At 32.8% G+C, this 20487-nt stretch overlaps 1 protein-coding gene across 2 annotated transcripts in view; it reads right to left on the minus strand.

The window, feature by feature from the left end:
- Nucleotides 1–20487, minus strand: part of CCSER1 (coiled-coil serine rich protein 1) — a 1313272-nt gene that overhangs the window by 1163472 nt on the left and 129313 nt on the right. For both annotated transcript variants that reach the window (XM_043572184.1, XM_043572185.1), the window contains exon 2: nt 5211–6575. In XM_043572184.1, coding sequence (XP_043428119.1) covers nt 5211–6534 — 1324 coding nt within the window. In that variant the 5' untranslated portion in view covers nt 6535–6575. The remainder of the gene's footprint in view (nt 1–5210; nt 6576–20487) is intronic.

The following is a 20487-nucleotide window of genomic DNA, read 5'->3' on the forward strand; positions in this document are numbered from 1 at the left end:
AAAGAAGTTTTAAATTAATAGTGGTAAGTTTAGTTTACTTAATCACATAATGATTTTGAAGCTCAAAACCTCTGCAGCCATCCTTGGCTTCTCCATACTTCATATAAATCACATAAGCAAATCCTGTCTTTATTACCCTCAAATTGTATACAGAATCTGATCACTTCCTACCTTCCCCACTAACATCCTGGATCAAACTCCCATCAACCCTAGCTTGGGTTACTATAATACTGAACAGTCTCCTTCCTTTGCCTATTCCTACCTGACTCTCCCCCACAAAAACCACAGCCTTCTTTCCACATGGTAACCAGAATGATACACTGAAGACATAAGTAACATTGATCATGAGCATTCCTCTAGTCATAGAGCTATGTTTAACCAATGTCCTATTAGTTGCCTTATGATAACCCTACTCTATCCCTTCATTTAAGGGCCTCCCCATGTTCATCTGTTCACTTTTCTAACTTCATCTTCTGCTGCACCCTCCTCCTTCACTCTGTTTATGCTACTCTGGACCTCTTGCCATTGCTAGAACACTGCAGACACACTCCAGTACCAAAGTGGCCTTTACCACACAGTCTTTGCACAGTTATACTTCTCTTAAATATTTGTACATCCTTCTCCCTAATCATCTTCAACTCTTTGCTAATATGTTACCTTGATTAATACTCTGCTCACCATACTTAAAAATGCAAACTACAGTGAACTATCAGAAAGTGAAATTAAGAAAACAATCTCATTTACAATAGCATCAAAAAGGATGAAATACTTAGAAATAAATTTAGCCACAGAGTGAAAGATCTCTTACACTGAAAACTGTTAAGACACTGATGAAACAAGTTGAGACACAAATAAATGGAAAGATATTCTATGTTCATATATTGAAGAATTAATGTTCTTAAAATTTCCATACTACTCAAAGCAATCCACAGATTCAATTCAATCTCTATCAAAATTATAATGGCATTTTTCATGAAAATAGAGAAAACCCTTGTATAAAGAACCACAAAAGACCCAAATAGCTGAAGCAATCTTGAGAAAGCATAAAGCTGGAGGTGTCACATTTCCTGATTACAAACTATACCACAAAGCTGTAGTAATGAAAACAGTATGGTATTGGCATAAAGACAGACACACAGATCAATGGGACAGAATAAAGAGCCCAGAAATAAAAGCATCATATATGAGCAATTAATTTTTGGCAAAAGACTCATGAGTATGCAATGCAGAAAGGATAGTCTCTTCAGTAAATGGTGCTGGAGAAACTGAATAACCACATGCAAAAGAATAAACAGAGACCCACATCTTACAGTATACAAAAACAAAAAACCTCAAAATGATTTAAATATTTGAACATAGCACCTGAAAATGTAAAATTCTGGGAAAACAATACAAAATAAAACAAAACAGCGGGTAATGCTCCTTGACATTAGTCTTGGCAATGACTTTTTGGATTTCACACCAAAAGCAAAACCAATAAAAGCAAAAAATAACAAATAGAACTATTTCAAAGCAAAAAGCTTCTGTACAGCAAAGTAAATAATCTACAAAATGAAAAGGCAAATTATGGAATGGGAGAAAATATTTACAAATATCATATCCTCTGAGAGGTTAATATCCAAAATATACATGGAACTCATACAACTCAATAGAAAATAACAATAATAATCCAATTTAAAAATGAGCAAGTAGACTAAATAGACATTTTTTTTTCCAAAAAGACATACAAAATAGTCAAGAGGTACATGAAAAGGTGCTCAACATCACTAATTATAAGGGAATGCAAATCAAAACCACATGAGATATTATATCACACCGGTCAGGGTAGCTATTAGCAAAAATTCAAACAAGTGTTGTGGAAAGTGTAGCGAAAAGGGCACCTTTATACACTGATGGTAGGAATGTAAACTGGTACAGTCACTATGAAAAAAAGTATGTAGTTTCTTCATGAAATTAAAAAGAGTTACCATGTGATCTAGGAATTCCATTTATGGGTATATATTCAAAGGAAATGAAATCATTATCTCAGAGAGCTATCTGTATGCCCATGTTTATAGCAACATTATGCACAATAGCCAAGATATGTAAACAATCTATGTGTCCCATCAATGATGAAGAGATAAGAAGATGTGATATGTAAATATAAAGGGATACTATTCAGCCTTTAAAAAGAAGGAAATAGTGTCATTTGTGACAACATGGGTACAACTGCAGGGCATTAAGCTAAGCAAAATAAGCCAGATAGAGGAAGACAAACAATCTATGGTATCAGTCACATGTGGATTCTTAAACAAAAAAAATTGTTTTAAACAGTTGAACTGATTGAAATGCAAAGTAGAAAAGTGGTTACAATTGGAGCCCATGGGTGGCTTAGTAGGTTAAGCATCCAACTCTTGTTTTCGGCTCAGGTCATGGTTTCATGAGCCCCACCTTGGGCTCTGCCCTATCAGTGCAGAGCCTGCTTAGGATTCTCTCTCTCCCTCTCTCTCTGTCCCTACCCTGCTTTTGCTAAATACATACATATATACATACATAAATACAAACATGAAAAAAATGAAAAAGGGAAAAGAAAAAGTGGTTGCAAGAACCTATTAGGCCAAATATAACAGTTCTTTTTAAATAAGTTTTTAAGCTAATGAATAAAAATTAAAATGCCAGAGTGCTCAACTTTACATTATTTTTTTCTGTTTGTTTATTTATTTTTGAGAGATAGAGACAGACAGAGAGAGAGAAAGGAGAAAGGGAGACAGGATTTGAGGTGGGCTCTGCACCAACAGCAGAGAGCCCAATACGGGGCTGGAACTCACCAGCTGCAAGATCATGACCTGAGCTGAAGTTGGACACTCAACTGAATGAGCCACCCAGGTATCCCTATATTATTATTTTTGATATGACTACATATCTCATACATTCAGATATATATTAAATACTAGCCTAGATATGTTTCATAACAAATACAGAATAAATTCAGTATTATGGAGTTTAGTGCACATAGCAACTCTTTCTTATATAAAATACATCTACATAACTGGTTTTCAAATGTTAAACTTCCAAATTATAAAATCCTTCTGAATGGCACATGAATATCTCCACAAAATGAAGAACTGAATTCTATTATTTTTTCCTTATTCACATTACCAGCTTGTTTGCCTATCCGTCTCTACTTTACAAGTTGTAGATAACCTGAATAAATAGCTAATGTCCCAAGAACAGGCAACATACTATCAAATTCATTGAAATTACTTTAATGTGGTAAATGTCTCATGATTAGGATCTTCGTGAACAGATTAATAGCAAGATATTTCCACAGAGATAAATATATATAGTATTCAATTTGACATTGAAGCAAATGATCGTTTCTAAATAAGAATTAGATATAATCAAGGTAAGTACATTTCTACCCTTTTTGTATTCCATTTCTTTAAAAAAAAGACTGCCTAGATTCCAATTTGAGATCCACCATTTACTAACAATGTGATTTCATAGTTATTTAATTTAATCCTAAATTATTAATAGCTGCCATGTAAACTTTTAGTTAAGATTAAATGACACTTATCTTGAGCACTGAGTAAGATATGGAATTCATGAATCACTATATTGTATCCTTGAATCTCATATAACATTGTGTATTAACTAGACCGGAATTAAATTTTTTTTAAATAAATGAAAAGTAAATTTAAAGAAAGATTAAATGAAATAATGAATACAAAATGCTCAACACATTTTTTTGGCACATATTAAGTGTACAAAAAGGGTGAGCATCATCGATATCATCATCATTGTTCTTCTCATTATATTATAATTAAAGAAATAAGCAGATACAACTAAAGTTATAAGTACAGACAAGGTCACCAAGATCAAAACATAAAAAAGTAGGCAGATGCATAAAAGTGATGATGTATCAAATGTGAAAAATATTAAGTTATACAATTATACAGGTAAATAATTCACTCATGCATTTAAAACTTTAAAATTGTTATATTCATGGAGGGACTAGCTGGATTAATCATATAATCTTATGATGCTTGATACTCTATAATTTAACTTATTATAAGTTGTATATAATATTTTAGTGTTATCCTTAACGGTTTGGAAAGAGCTGGGGTCATGATGTCACTAAGCCTAGTCACTAAGAGCCTGAGCTTTGAACTGAGATAGTTGTAACTTGTGCTACTTAACAGCTATACGATCCTTGGTCTGTTTTTGCATTTGTAAAATGGAACGTGTAAATGTATCTCATAAGGTTTGTATCCCAAACAATTATGTACTAACTTTGTGACTTTGGACACATTACTTAGCCTATTTGTGTTCCAAATATCTTGACTGTAAAATGGGTTACTATAATAGTAGTGATTTCAACCATCTGAGAATTCAATGAATTAATGTATCCAAAGAGCACAAAATGGGAAACGAGACACAATAAACATTCAATGTTGGGAGAACTAGTTGACAGTAACAGTAGTAGTAGCAGAAGCAGCAAAGGCAGCAGCAGTGGTACGTCAAATACAGCCCAGTACGTGGTAGGAATTCAACAGTTTTCTTAACTGAAATTTATATTAAATAACAAAGTTTTCTGTTAAATAACATAATGACATACTAGAGTAATTCAAGCACCCATCCCCCCTTTATAGAAAGCAAAGAGAAGGTACCCAAGGTTACACAGGTAGTTAATGACAGACACAAGTTTAAAACCAAGCTCCAAGGACAGTACTTTTAAAGCCTGCAAGTCTATTGTAATTAGACATAGAGACTATTTGTGCTGTAACGTGGATCCTATTTAATAAAGACAGTTTTGGTAAAATAGGAAATAGAATTTAAATTATAGAAAATTTCTTTTAGGGTGATTTTGGCTGGAATATACTCATTTTACTGACTAAGAAATACCAAGACTCATTTACTTTAAAAAAGAGAATCTTTTTAGACAAAGCCACATCACAAATAAAAATAATTTCTTTCCCCTCTCTTCTGAGGGCCAGAATCTTGGCAACACAACTAAGAAAAATGAGTATTGCTGAATTACATTGTTACCATAGTATGAAATTTAAAACCAAGTAGAGAAAAGATTTAAAATAAATTATAAATCAGAAAAAAAAAACTAGAGAATGAAAAATAAGGAAATGTGGTTTCTATTCATGGGATGAAATAAGAAGATTAAATAAACTAGAATGAAATTATAATTCATATTTATTATACAAAGAAAATCAGCATACCTTTGGCAGGATTTGATTCGTATCCATATGATGTTTTGTTAAAAATATGATGATCACCAGAAGAGGGTATTATCCTTGAATCTGAAATAGGATGAATCCCTTTAACACGATCACTTATTGCTTTATGTTGCTCATAAAATCCAAGTTTCCTCGGAGAGCTTGTTGCCAACATTGTTTCACCATTTTGTACTACCTTATGTTCTTCTCTTTGCATATCTCCTGATAGAGGAGTCTCTGACTTGTTCCCATTCATAACAGGTAGTTCAGTGATTTGCAATAACACTTCCTTCTGATTAGCAGCAGAGGTTTCTAGTAAGGAATTCGATTCAGTGCTACATCGGCCTTCTAACCTGTATTTCCCAGGAGACATAATTGCACAGGGAACAGTTCCCATAAGGTCTATTGTTGTCTTTGTAACAGCAGCAGGATTGGGAGAGATCTGAGAGGTAGAATCATTGTGGCCAAAGTTCTCACAGTGGGATGCCATGCTTCCACTTTTAGGAAATGCATCTGCTTCAGACACAGAATCTTCAGTCAAGGCTAAGAACTCTGAAGGTGTCTGAGCTGTTGTAAGATCAGCAGAAAGCAGGGGTGATTGTAAAGAGCTTCCTGCCCTTTCTGTTACATCCACAGAACAAGATGGAGAAGCTCTTACTAATACAGGTTCTCTCTCCTGGTACTGTGTAATTTCCAAAGAGAATCCAGACTGTTGTACCAATGAAATGGATTGGCTCTGTGGAACTGGCTTAGAAAATTTATAGTGAGATGAAAAAGATTTAGTGAGTAGCTTCTTTGTTGACTGCTTAACAGAACGGCGAGTTTGTTCTTCTGTGAATCCAGAATCATCCCCTTCACTTTTGCCAGAACTTAGGCAATTTATAAAGACATTCTTATTAGTTGAGTGCTCCTTTTCCTTTTCAAAATCTTCTGTCAAGGATCTCGTTATTTTCTTATTTCGTGAACTACTAAAACCAACAGAATGTCTTCCCCTGGTTTTAATATGTTCTTCCAAACTCAGTTTTTGTATACTGCTATGACCAGATTGAGCACCATTTGAAATACTAAGGTTCTGGTTGGTAGTGTCTTGCTTAGGTTCACCTCCTTTCTTATGGTGGAAACTAATGGAAGGAGTACGGAATATGCTCCTGCGTTTACCTGTACTACCTGAGCTTGAATTAGTGCTGGAAGGAGAGGAACTGTGGACACCAACTGTATTACTGGAGGAGGGTGAAGAAGGAAGAGAATCATGTCTTCTGCTAATACTTCTTCTGAATATTGGCAACCGGGAGACCAGGGTAGATCGTCTTGATCCTGAGTCCCCCATTGGGACTCCAAGGCTTGCGCTGTGACAGCCAACTTAGCAGCCTAAAAAAGGTAAAACAAAAAGAACGCATCAAAAGAAATCAATTATAAATAAGACATTTTAAAACAAAACACTGTTTTTCAGGACATGGACTAGAACTTGGCTCATACTAAAATGATAACAAAATTCTGATGAGGATTTTTTTTTTAATTTATAAGTAGCAAAATTATCCAGTGATTTGCACAATGATTTTATAATGGCTCAGAAATGTCAAGATTACCAAGAATATTTAGTCTATTCAAAAGATTGTTGGGTTGAGAAACACAAGATCACTATTCAAGACCCAGCCTTACTACTCCCACTGGTTCTATAATTTGGTAAATTATTTAATCCTAACTTTTTATGTCTACATATTTAGATGCAGTAGTCTTGTGACAGCCATAATCATTGCCCTGTGGGTAATATGCCCCACTACTGCCTCTCTTGACCAGAAACAGATATATCACAAGACTTAAGAAGTTATTCACTTGAGCTTAACAGAATCACAGATCAGACTAAGGTATGATCTGACACTAGAATCTTCATTCAAAGAAAAAACAATTAGGAAGTACTCTTCTCCTTGGAGTTTGATTTTGGGACTTTTAGAGGTAATCAGGGCATTGATAGAGGAAACTAAATGAGAAAGGATACAGTGTAGAGTTACAAACAAAATAAGGTTATGAGGAAACCACAACTATAAATTGAAGAAAAGACTCCAGTGAAAATTAATTCAACTGGTTGACACGAGTGAAAATACATAGTGACAGCAGCAGAAGCATAGAAAATTTATGAACCATATTAACATCAACGTGCTGATGATGAAGAAAAAGAAGGAAGAAAAAGTGAAGATGGCAACTATATAGTTCATCAACCATGATGTCCCAAATACTTTTCTGACATAGATTATCCCTTTTAATGCTTCTAACTGTAGAAGTAGATAATATTTCCATGGTCATTTTACAACAGAAAGGTAACTTTCTCTCATTGAGCTAATAAAGAGTAAAGCAAGAAACTAATCCTTATATAACCACAGGATCAGCTCATAATCAGCATGACAGAGACTGCTTTCAGTAAACAGCCAAAACTTGTGCTGCTGAAGGTCCAGCTCTGCTTCCATTTCAGAGATTCTTAGTTGTAGAGTCAATCTGGCTATTCTGATGCCTGCTATTTTTCACTGGTTTTCATAATGCGCCGTGACTTGGTTTCTGTTTTTAGTTTCTGTATTTCACATAATTCCTTAACTGTAATGTATACATCCCCTCTGTCAAATTTTAATCAGATTGTTTCATTTCGGTTTTTGCAACCAAAACTACCTAACTGAACAATAACAAATACTACATAAAGTGGCCAGCCTTCATTTTATTATTCTTAACAGATACATTATGAGAATGATCAAGTGAAATACTTTCATGGCCCTGAAGAAGTATATAAAATGAAAAATATTTTCTCTTTCAGATATGCATTCAAAAATACTGAATATTTTGTCCTAAGTGATATAAAATCTAACAGATTTGTATTAGATGATTTTTATTAGATGATGAATTCACTAAATTTGAATTTAAATAAAACTATGTGTAAAACACTCCCAAAATATTTGCATATTCTTGTAAATCTTTGGGAGAAGAAAGCTTAAAATACAAACAAAGACATTTTAGGTCTTAAAGTCTCACAAATTAGAAATATCTAATTTCTATCTAATCTATTAAGGACCTGGGTGGCTCAGTCAGTTGAGCAGCTGACTTTTGATTTCAGCTCAGATCATGATCCAAGGTTGTGGGATTGAGCCTCACGTTAGGCTCAGCACTGAGCAAAAGCCTGAGATTCTCTCTCTTTCTTCCTCTGCCCTGCTCCCCAACTTGCTCTCTCTCTCTAAAATGAATGAATGAATGAATGAATGAATACATACATACATACATACATACATACTACATACATACATGCATACATACATAAACAAGTCTAATTTTCCTCCCAGGTTAAATCTAATTTAACCAATATCCGATTTCCAAAGTGGATACAAAAAATAATACAATTTTTCATGATTTCACTCTTACTAATGCTTTAATTAACATCATTCTCAGCTGTGATTTTTCGTTTATATGCAAGATTTCCATTCAATGCTTAGTGAAGAGTTTTGCTATAATTAGAGTATTATCAACCATTATGATTTGCAGCTGGTGGTGCATCTATGGTTATCAATGCATTTATGTCAAGATATTTACCATTACTATTGGATTTTTTCAGTATTTATGTATATTGAAATATTAATTGGTCTTTTTTATTATTTCTTGCTTTTGTGTCAGCATTTAAAAATAGTGACTCAATCTCTCTTTAATAAGTATTCAAAGGATTTAACTAGTAAAAATTTCAGAAAAATTTACAGTAATCACTCCTGTCTTTCTAAGTGCTTAATGAAAACAAGACTTTTATTGGGTACAAATAATACATTTAGGCTACTAATACACTTAACCTAATTGAAGTAAAAACATCATAGATACTAAGAGACATTTGTACATTGAACGGAATGACATGAAGTAGATATAAATCTACTGGAGATAAAAATCCTTTAGATTTCACTTTGTCAACTGATAGTCTTTTAAATGAAGGTCTTGATTTCCTACTGAGAGCTTTCCAGCTAAAAAAGAGAAAGATAAAATATCTATAGGTTGGAATTACCCATATTCTTCAGAGAGACTCTTCAATGTCCAGATGCTCTCTATATCGCCAGATTCATTATCCCCTTCCTATTTCATTCTCTATTTGGACTGATTACTACTTGCCATTTTCTGTTCACGTTCATCTTCTGGGCAATTGCAGATGTAGGACCGCCTGCTTGGGATGCCCCTCCTGTAACTCTGATTTGAAATATTTAGGAATATTTCCATGACACTGTCTTTTCCAGGAGGCCATCCCTGACCCTTTTCCCATCCTCTTCCATTTGGGATGTAATACTATTCCTTTACATATCCTGCAGAATTACCTTACAAGTTAACATCTGTTTACCTGGCTTTACTATTTTACCTTAAGTTTCTTTGTGACAAAGGCCATCTATGCTTTGCTTTGAGACCCCAGTGTCTAATGTAATACACAATTAGTACCAATAGAGCAAATGGATTTCAGGGACAAAGTTTTAACTTGAATACATCAATATTTCAAACGTAAACAAACATATTTTCTGCCCCACTACCATAAACAAATGCTGTAATTTTGAAGTTAATTTTATTAAATTACAACTTTTAGAAATTCGTAAGTTAATTGAAAGGCTTTCCAACTGTAAAATCATTCAATAATCTAAAATTTGCTAACATCAGGGGTGCCTCGGTGGCTCAGTCGATTGAGTATCCAACTTAGGCTCAGGTCATGATCTCGTGGTTCATGAGTTTGAGCCCCAAGTCAGGCTCTGTGCTGACAGCTTTGAGTCTGGAGCCTGCTTCGAATTCTGTGTCTCCCTCTCTCACTGCCCTTTCCCAGTTCATGCTCTGTCTCTCTCTGTCTCTCAAAAATGAATAAACGTTAAAAAAATTTTTTTTTAATTTGCTAACATCTAAAAGTGTTATGGAAGCACAATGCTGAACAAGTTGAAGAAAACAATGTATCATAACAACTATTAATGAAAGACAAATGTTACACTGCAACATGTTAATATTATTTTTATAATTTTAGTATAGCAATTATCCTTTCTTAATAAAACCTGTATATATTTTCATGTATTTTTATAAATTTTCAAATGAGATAAAATGAACATATTTTCTCAATTCTCCTCTATTTCTTGGTTCAGAAGACATATCACCTCAAGTCGTAACAGATGCCAAAATAATACACAGGTTGAACTAGACCTGCCCATCTTCCAGGGGCCTTACTATGATCAACATTATTTTATTTGGGAAAACAAATTTGTCATATAAGAGTGCCATCTAATATCATTAAACCTATATAAACAAAACATTAGACTACTATACCCAATACCACCTACTGGATGCATATACAGGCCTACTGGACATGATGTGAGACTCAGTTTGACCTCAACTAAAGAAACGGTATCCTTTGCTCTTTAACACCAGGATTTAACAAAAAGTTCCTAGAATGTATTTTATTCAGTGATCTCTACAACTTTAGCAAACACTGTCATTACCCTTAATAGAGTGCAATGTCATATGGTAGATCTATTCTGAATTACGTTAAAGATGAATCTTATTTGGCATGGTTCAGAAAAACACAAATTCTAGTTAAAGGGGATATATGCATTGCTAATGTTACCTATTTAAAACAGAGTAAAAGTAAAAAACATTAAAGAAATAAGACATACTGAAAAAAAGTGTACACACACACACACACGCACACACACGATTTCTTCCATGATTCAAGGCATAAAAAGACCATGCAGGGTTTTAAAGCAATCATCTTAGGGGCGCCTGGGTGGCGCAGTCGGTTAAGTGTCCGACTTCAGCCAGGTCACGATCTCGCGGTCCGTGAGTTCGAGCCCCGCGTCCGGCTCTGGGCTGATGGCTCAGAGCCTGGAGCCTGTTTCCGATTCTGTGTCTCCCTCTCTCTCTGCCCCTCCCCCGTTCATGCTCTGTCTCTCTCTGTCCCAAAAATAAATAAAAAACGTTGAAAAAAAAATTTAAAGCAATCATCTTAGAAACTCATTACCATATACACAAATAGGCATGTCTGTCGGTGCAAATAAAACAAAACAAAATCCTCTTCACCTTTTTCTTTCCCATCATTTTTAAAATATTTGCCTAGAATTTGCATACCTCTCATATTTTTTCACTGTAAGTCAAAGATGAAGAGTCACCTGATGGCCCACATACTAGATAGTCCTAAGTATCCTTTGTCTTTCTCCCCAAATTGGTGATGTTTGGTTTATAAAACTAAAGAAAAAATACTTACCACACATGCAATAAGTAAAAAAAAGAAAAATTGGTTTCAAATCCAAGCTCTGTCACTTACTAGTAGCATGAGCTAAAACACAGATAATAATTATTTTAAGTATGAGAAGGTGCAACATCAGAAAGAAATGGCACTCTGCCTGCTACTGAGTAAATTTCTAGTTTCTTCCTTTTCTGATGCAAGTGGTACAAGATGGAGCACCACATAAAGAGAATTATAAAAATGAGCTACTTGTCAAGATCTGGCTGAATCACTCCATTTTAAAAATCACCTAAAAATATTTTGGGGGGAAGATATATAAATTGATATCAGGTTTCCAATCCCTTATGATGAACCTCCCCTAAGTATACATTATTATTGGAATTTAAAAAGAATGATCAATATTTGAAATGTTCATGAGGAATGTTGATGAAATAAATCTGGTCCCAGCTCTATTCTTTCTCAGAAAAGATTTCAGAAAATAACCCAATACAGCCTAAGTGACCATGCTGAAAAGAAAATCTACAATACATGATGAAATGAAAGAATGAAAATTCAGAGAAATCAAGTATTCTCTAAGTAAGAATTTGTCAACATTAAGAAAGTGATGAATGGCAGAAAATAAATTATCTGAAAACATATCAAAGAGCATTGGTCAAGTTTTACTAAAATTAAATAATAGCTTGAAAAAGTTTCTAAAACAATCTTATCTAATTACGTCGTTTTGTTTTTTTTTTCACAGATTTAAATGAGGCTCACACCTGTTGGGTGGTCAGGGCTCAGCTGGAAAGCCCTCCAGTCCAGACTCTTTCTTTACAAAGCCATGCAATTTACACCTCAACATTTTTTTACTTTATGGTAGAAGTTATTCTTAAATGAATTTCTAAAATGTTTTACTATTTTCCCTTAAATGAATGGGAAACTAATGGAAGCATTTTTAACAGATAAATCACTACCACAACATGAACAGAGACACCTCAGCCACAGGATCAGTGAGAGCAACATGAGATAAATTCAAAAACTGAATGATCAGGGCCAAGTAAGTGATCAATCACAGGGAAGAGAATGAGACTGTCAGCAGAAGATAGAAAAAGTCAGAAATAATATAATTGATTGGATAGGTTTAATTCGCAAATCATTAAATTTGCATATAATTTAGCCACACTGAGTACATGAAGCTCTGTTCAAAAAATAAACAAAAAAATAATCCAAACAAATCATTGCTTATATCAGAAATATCTACCTTTAGGTGAAGGTCACTACTCACAATGATTTGACCCTAAAGATGAAATGTAAACAGAGATAGATGGCCCCTGATTAGATCATATGTAAGCGAAGAATCACTGGGTTCTACACCTGAAACCAACACTGCACTATATGTTAACTTGAATTAAAATAAATATTTTAAAAAAGATCTGTATAGATAATCTCCTAGGAAAAAGAGAGAGATGCCAAATTAGCATGATAACAGGAACTATTACTATAGTAAAGGAGAATACATTTCAAAGAGATTATTCTAGCAGGATTTAGGGAAGCAGATGAGTTCCTTGTCTGAATTGATGGAAGAACAGGGGTCGTGATACATTATTTATAAAGACAAGTAATCTTGAGACCCAGGCCTATATGATCTTAGTCCTTTAGTGACCAGAACAGACAATGGAGGGTAAAAAGAAATACAAAAATAATGGATTCTGGCCAGAGATTAGACAGAATTTAATAGTGAAAGAAGTCAAAAGCCATATCCACATGTGACCAGGCTTAGGTAAAAAAGACTATATTTATATTTTTAAAATATTATAGTTTATGTTTTGGGATTTACACACTATGAATGTATAACTGCTAAGAATGTGGACTCTGACACAAACATGTCTAGACTTGAATTTGTCATGACACATGAGTTGTGTGACTTCGCAGTGGCTTAAAAGTTACTTAAATTCCCACAGCCTAAAGTTTCTTCATGAGGATAAACAGTTGCAACTGTCTTGAAGAATTTTTATCAGATCAAGTAAACACCAAAAAAAAAAAAAAAAAAAAAAACCACTTAGTATAGGGTCTAACGTGATGAATGTTTAATAACTGTAACTTATTTATCAAGAATAATTAACCATACTTGTGTTGTTTCACAGCAAACTTTTTTCTAATTCAACCTAGAACTTTACAAACCTCTCTCAAAGTTTTAATTCTGTCTGCTCATAGATTAATACTGTCATTTCCTGAGTCAATTCCGAACAGGATACAATGACCATTAGAAGCTGCAGTACCTACATGCAGATGGGACTTAGAATTAGTATTGATATATATGAATAAATAGTGATGTGGCCATTATTAATTTTTTTAACTTTTTTCTTACAAATAATTCCATTCAACTATGTCATGCTTTTGACCCAAAATATTATTGACCATGCTGATCTCCTTCTTGACAAGTTTAGTTCAATTTTTTATTAATATTGAATTCAATTATCAGTCTTAGTTTTTTTATTTTCAACAAAATAATTCAGTCTTCAAATATTATAATAAAATAATATATATATAACAATATATATTGTTAATAATATAAAACAAAATAATTCAGCCTGTCAAATAACTGACAATATTATAAATCTTCAAAGACTGTGTCTTAGGCTCCAAACAAGATTCCCAAAAGATGAATTTGATAAATTTGTTGAGCAATGCCAATGTCAATGTAACAAATACACAGCTTTAAAGAGGATAGCACATGAAACAACCAACAAAACTAAAAGGCAACCAACGGAATGGGAAAAGATATTTGCAAATGACATATCAGACAAAGTGCTAGTATCCAAAATCTATAAAGAGCTCACCAAACTCTACACCCGAAAAACAAATAACCCAGTGAAGAAATGGGCAGAAAACATGAATAGACACTTCTCTAAAGAAGACATCCGGATGGCCAACAGGCACATGAAAAGATGCTCAACGTTGCTTCCTCATCAGGGAAATACAAATCAAAACCACACTCAGATATCACCTCATGCCAGTCAGAGTGGCCAAAATGAACAAATCAGGAGACTGTAGATGCTGGCGAGGATGTGGAGAAACAGGAACCCTCTTGCACTGTTGGTGGGAATGCAAATTGGTGCAGCCATTCTGGAAAACAGTGTGGAGGTTCCTCAAAAAAATTAAAAATAGACCTACCCTATGACCCAGCAATAGCTCTGCTAGGAATTTATCCAAGGGATACAGGAGTACTAATGCATAGGGCCACTTGTACCCCAATGTTTATAGCAGCACTCTCAACAATAGCCAAATTATGGAAAGAGCCTAAATGTCCATCAACTGATGAATGGATAAAGAAATTGTGGTTTATATACACAATGGAGTACTACGTGGCAATGAGAACGAATGAAATATGGCCCTCTGTAGCAACGTGGATGGAAATGGAGAGTGTGATGCTAAGTGAAATAAGCCATACAGAGAAAGACAGATACCATATGTTTTCACTCTTATGTGGATCCTGAGAAACTTAACAGAAAACCATGGGGGAGGTGAAGGAAAAAAAAAAAAAGAAAAAGAGGTTAGAGTGGGAGAGAGCCAAAACATAAGAGACTCTTAAAAACTGAGAACAAACTGAGGGTTGATGGGGGGTGGGAGGTGGGTATTGAGGAGGGCACCTTTTGGGATGAGTACTAGGTGTTGTATGGAAACCAATTTGACAATCAACTTCATATATTGAAAAAAAAATAAAGAGGAGAGCACACATCTAAAAATATACACATTTGTTAATAATTAAAATTTATATTATTTTTCATAATCATATCTCACAATGGAGAAATTTGCATTGGTTTTAAAATATTTTGGGAAAAAAAAATTCCTCACAGCATTCTAAGTAAGGTTTCTTAGAAGCACACCCTGAGCAAAGGACTCTTGTTCAAACAATTTATAAGACTCTCAGAAGGTAAAGAAAGGAGGATAAATGGACAGAAGGAAAAGTTAATCAAATATGTGATACCAATGGAAACTAACTTCAGACTGATCCCAGGGGATCTGCTGCACTAACTGATACTCTGAGATACGGCTGATCTTTTGTATTCTCATGCCTGTCAACCATTTGTAAACTTCCTTAATGCATGAGATAAAAAACTTTGAACCATATGCAATAGGCAATGGATTATCTGGAATATATAAAGAATTCTTATAAATCAATTTAAAAAAGACAATCCAAAAGGAAAAATAAGTAAAGAATATGAGCAAGCAATTTCTAGAAGAAATACAAATCACCAATGAATACATGAAAGATATTCAAACCTATTAGTAATTAGGGAATATAAAAAGAACTCCTATAACACAAATAGAAATAGAAAAAAAAAAAGGAAGCAAAGTAGCAAGAAATACAACAGGAATTTCATAAGAAGAAACACAAATTTGTAATTATAAATCAGAAAAAAATAGTTCCTGTAATTATTAATCAGAATTTCATAAGAAGAAACACAAATCTGTAATTATTAATCAGAAAAAAACTGCAAGATACTATTTCTTATAACTAACATTTTAAAACTAAATAATATCAAGTTTTGGTGAGTAAAGTGGTACTTATAGACACTTACAAAGAAGTCTAAATTGTCACAGTAATGTTAGAAAATTATGTGTCAAAATACCAAGTTAAGTAATTTCACTTGTCACCATTTACCCTAGAATAATGCTCACACATCTGCACAAATATATATGTATAGGGATATTTACTGCTGATTTATATTAATTAAATATAAATGTGCAACAATTATGAGAATTTTAAAAATATTACTTATCTATTGTACAGTATAATGCACAAGGGCTAAACATGTAAAGTAAAAGATATAAACTGACATAGAAAACAATCTCCAAAGCATTTCATTAATAAAATCAAATAGCTAAAAGACATGTTTTATAAATTACAAATGTATTATGAAATTTTTAAAGTAATAAATATTCTACAAATTTACATATATGTATATGTATAGGAAAAAATCTGCAATAACCTATTTCAAAGTGTGAACAGGGATTATCTTTGAACAGGATCTTTGTACTCAGGGCTGTCATCAATGAGGACATTAGTGTTATATGTAATATGATGAAGTTTTAACAATATGAATTAGTGAATTATTTTTATAAGTAAACCTTTAAAATTCAAATTAACATAGTATAAAAATACACAGCCCATCAAAAGATTATATAATGTGAAGCATTTAGGCATGTGAACATGCTAAAAGTAACTTGGAAGTCACACAAAAATTAAAAATAAGTTGCCTCTGGAAGAAGCAGAATGAACACCTGGGAAAATGTTTTTTCTGAAAATAATTTGAAAACAAATAACTAATAATTTGACCCAATATGACAAAATGCAAATACTAATTCTGGGTATTTCACTAATCACTTCAAACATTTTATATTTTAGCACAAAATATTTAAATAAGTAAAACCTATGGTAGTGTTAAGAATCCTGGCACTGATACAAAGGCCTGGTATTTTCCTGAACCTACATTTTTAACACTGAAATTCATATTTTATGTGACTGTTGGTCGTAACTGTATCTATTTATAAACTATACTTTTCCATCAGCTAAAATTGTCTTTAGTTTAATTATTGAGAGCTATTTTTTCCTCTTAAAAAACTTTCATTATTTCTTTACCATAGGACAATTCATCTAAATGTTGTCAGTGATAAGTCAGACACAATTGATTCATTCCAGATTTTCAGTCTTTTTAATGTTTTGGTATTTCATAATGCAAACATTAAACCACTACATATTATTTTATATAGTTGGCTAATGAAATTGAATTACATGATGATCTGGAAGCATATGGCATTATGACTTTTCTCATTAATAATAAATTGAGGCCATTATACTATTTTTTTGAGGCTAGTAAACTAACCAGAAAGGTCCGTTTATATTTGCTCAATTCAAAATGCATGCTTCTTTTAGGCATTTAAAATGTTTTGTTTACTAATTAAAATCACCGGATTTCTTATATTTTATTTTCTTTACTAAAAAGTAAAGGAGCAACTTTATAACAAATAACCTGCAGTTGTGCTTACATACCAGCAGAGGGTGCAGAAGAGCTTCCTTTCTAACAGTAAAGTCTTTCCTACAACTTTCAAAACCAATTTAAGATTTATTGGGCAGTTAATTATCAAGTCCTTTGTGTAAATGAAAAATGAAAGTCTCCAAATACATTTGCAAATTGTGTTTTTTTTAAAACAGATAGCACCTTGTAAAACTAAATTGCGTTTTGAATTGAAGGAAGACTCCAATTCTTGGAAGTTAGAATAGCAAAAATAAGAGATTTTTTTTTTTTTAGTTATTCACTTATAAGTATTTATAGAACTGGTATTTTATTTTGTTAATTTTTAATTTTTTTAATGTTGTTTATTTTTGAGAGAGAGAGAGAGAGAGTGAGTCAGTCCAGGTGGGAGAGGGGCAGAGAAAGAGGGAGACACAGAAACTGATGCAGGCTCCAGGCTCTGAGCTGTCAGGACAGAGCCCTACACGGTGCTCAAACCCATAAACTGTGAGATCATGACCTGAGGTGAAGTTGGACGCTTAACCTACTGAGCCACCCAAGTGCCTCTAGAACTAGTATTTTAAAAAGAATTCAGATTCAAATATATCAATGAAAATTTATTATTTATTTTCCAACAGTTTCTTCTCACTGTTTTCAAAAGAGTAAAAGGTATACACTGCTTTATAAGATACATATTAATATAAAAAAGATAAAGCATATAAAGATAGTATATAAATAAAGATGGTGGCATCTCTAGTTCCTATATATGTTGTAAATATCTATCCCTTAATTTTTTAAATTTTATTTACAATATTGCATAGAACAGCTCCTGGTCACAGACACAAATATAAATAAGAGAAGAAAAATACTGTCATATGTCAAATAAGATGGCACAAAACCAGAGGGAAAGAATCTTTTAAACACAAATTAGAATACATATTAGTAGATTAAACTTAAAGATAGCTACACTCGACACATAAATATGTTATACCTGTGTCTGTGTGTATATTATTGGTAATACACACATCTGACAATACAAATCAGCATAGGCAGTAACATGGAGTTCAACATTTTCGATGTATGCTCCAGTTTAAACATAAACTGGATCAATAAAAATATAAACTTAGATCAATATAAGTGAAAGTCAGCATTGGCCTGATGAAAGGGAAAAACAGAAATGAGTACACTTGCAAATCATTACTGCCCTTCTTTTCTTATAAATACTGTTAGAGCTGTATCCTTTATGATGCGAATGGCAGCATGTTGCAGAACATGCTCATTTCCATTCAGTTATGTGTTGGCATGGTGTACAAATTCTGTTAGAATCATTTTAAAAGAATCTTGGATTTGTTTTTTTTTAAGTGTTGTCTTTGAATTTAACATGCAATGATCACATTTGTCAATGATACTGTTTCATAATATATCTGTGGAAATCATTTCCCTTGGACTCTGTTTCTCCATTCATAAAATTAGAGAACTGAATACATGATTTTTGTGAGTCTAATTTATTAAAATGCATGCACACCATCTGTGAAATTTAGGATTCACACTCACATACACACATACACACAACGCACATCTGATAATAAAACGACATTCTGAATATAAAGTTTTTTCAGTTCAAAGTTAATAATGAACTAGATTCAGGATGGCTTCATTGATAGTTAAGCGAAAGTAAAATTCCATAGAGTATTGCCACAAACATAGATGTAGTATATGTTACAAAAAGAGAGCAAGACTACATCTGGGAATGCAATCTAGTAGTCACATGATAAAATTAAAATGTGATAACAAGTTTCTTTTTTCCCCATATAGTGTATTTACTTACATAAATTATTGAAATTGACCAAATCATATATATATTTTCTTACTTTTCTCTTATTATTTAAAATTGTAGTTTGTAATACATGAATTATAACAGGGGTAGATATAGTTTTTAGAATCTAGGAGAGAAGACATGGCTAATATTTAACATACTTTAATAATAAATTTCTCTGATAAGGTATCAGATTAAAATTATTTCAGATTATGCTCAGACACATTTTAAATTGGTAGAAAATGCAAATAATACACAATTAATATATTATATTAATATATTAATTAATTAATTTTTTGAGGCTAGTAAACTTATATAACTTATAACTCTAGTAAACTTATATATAAAATATAACTAAAAGTAGAACTTACCAAATATATTAAAGTATATTTTATTACCTATGTTGTTCTTTAATTAAAATTCATTTATTTTTAAGAGAAACTGCATAACATATATTACAATAAAGGAACATAGTAAATTCACCTCATTCCTTTCTTTGTTAAACACATACACACACACATACACACACTTTAAGCTTTTTTTATTTTATTTTTTATTTTTTTTTAAATTTACACCCAAATTAGTTAGCATATAGTGAAACAATGATTTCAACTTTAAACTTTGTTAATAAATTCATTAAGTTATCTTCTAATGGTCCTGCATCAGAGACCATTATATGAAATGACGGACTGCTCTTGAGTTTATATGGACTCACATACTGTTAATTTAATAGAATAATTAGTAAGAGTGAACTCAGGAGAGAAGGACCTATGTTTCTGCCAAATGGGCTGTGTTAGCTCTCTGTATTTGGTAGCAAGAGTAATGTGTCAGACTTGAGTTGCCACTAGATGGAGATTTTGCATCTTGGAACATGTAAGGAGTTCTACCTTGGTGTTCATCTGGAAGGTGAACTTCTGTTTGTGGATAAAGAAATAAAAATCCAGTTGGCTAAGTAGCTCATTCAAAGATGTACAGATAGGTGACTAAAATAACATTTATAGAGCTCAGAGTTCCTGTAACAGAATTAACTCTAATCCAAACAAAAGGAGAGACTGTCATTGCCAGAAACATGTCCTTATTTCACACAAACAAAAAGACTCTTGTTCTATACACATCTGATATATCTATATAATTATTGTTCCCATTTATGTATAATTTTAAAATAAAATTTATTTTCAAGAAGCTACATTAACATAGTAAGTTTTCTTTTTTTTCCTTTTTGTGGCTTTTTAAATTTTTTTTTATTTT

The sequence above is a fragment of the Prionailurus bengalensis genome, chromosome B1 (genome assembly GCF_016509475.1).
Source record: "Prionailurus bengalensis isolate Pbe53 chromosome B1, Fcat_Pben_1.1_paternal_pri, whole genome shotgun sequence".
Taxonomy (NCBI): Eukaryota; Metazoa; Chordata; class Mammalia; order Carnivora; family Felidae; genus Prionailurus; species Prionailurus bengalensis.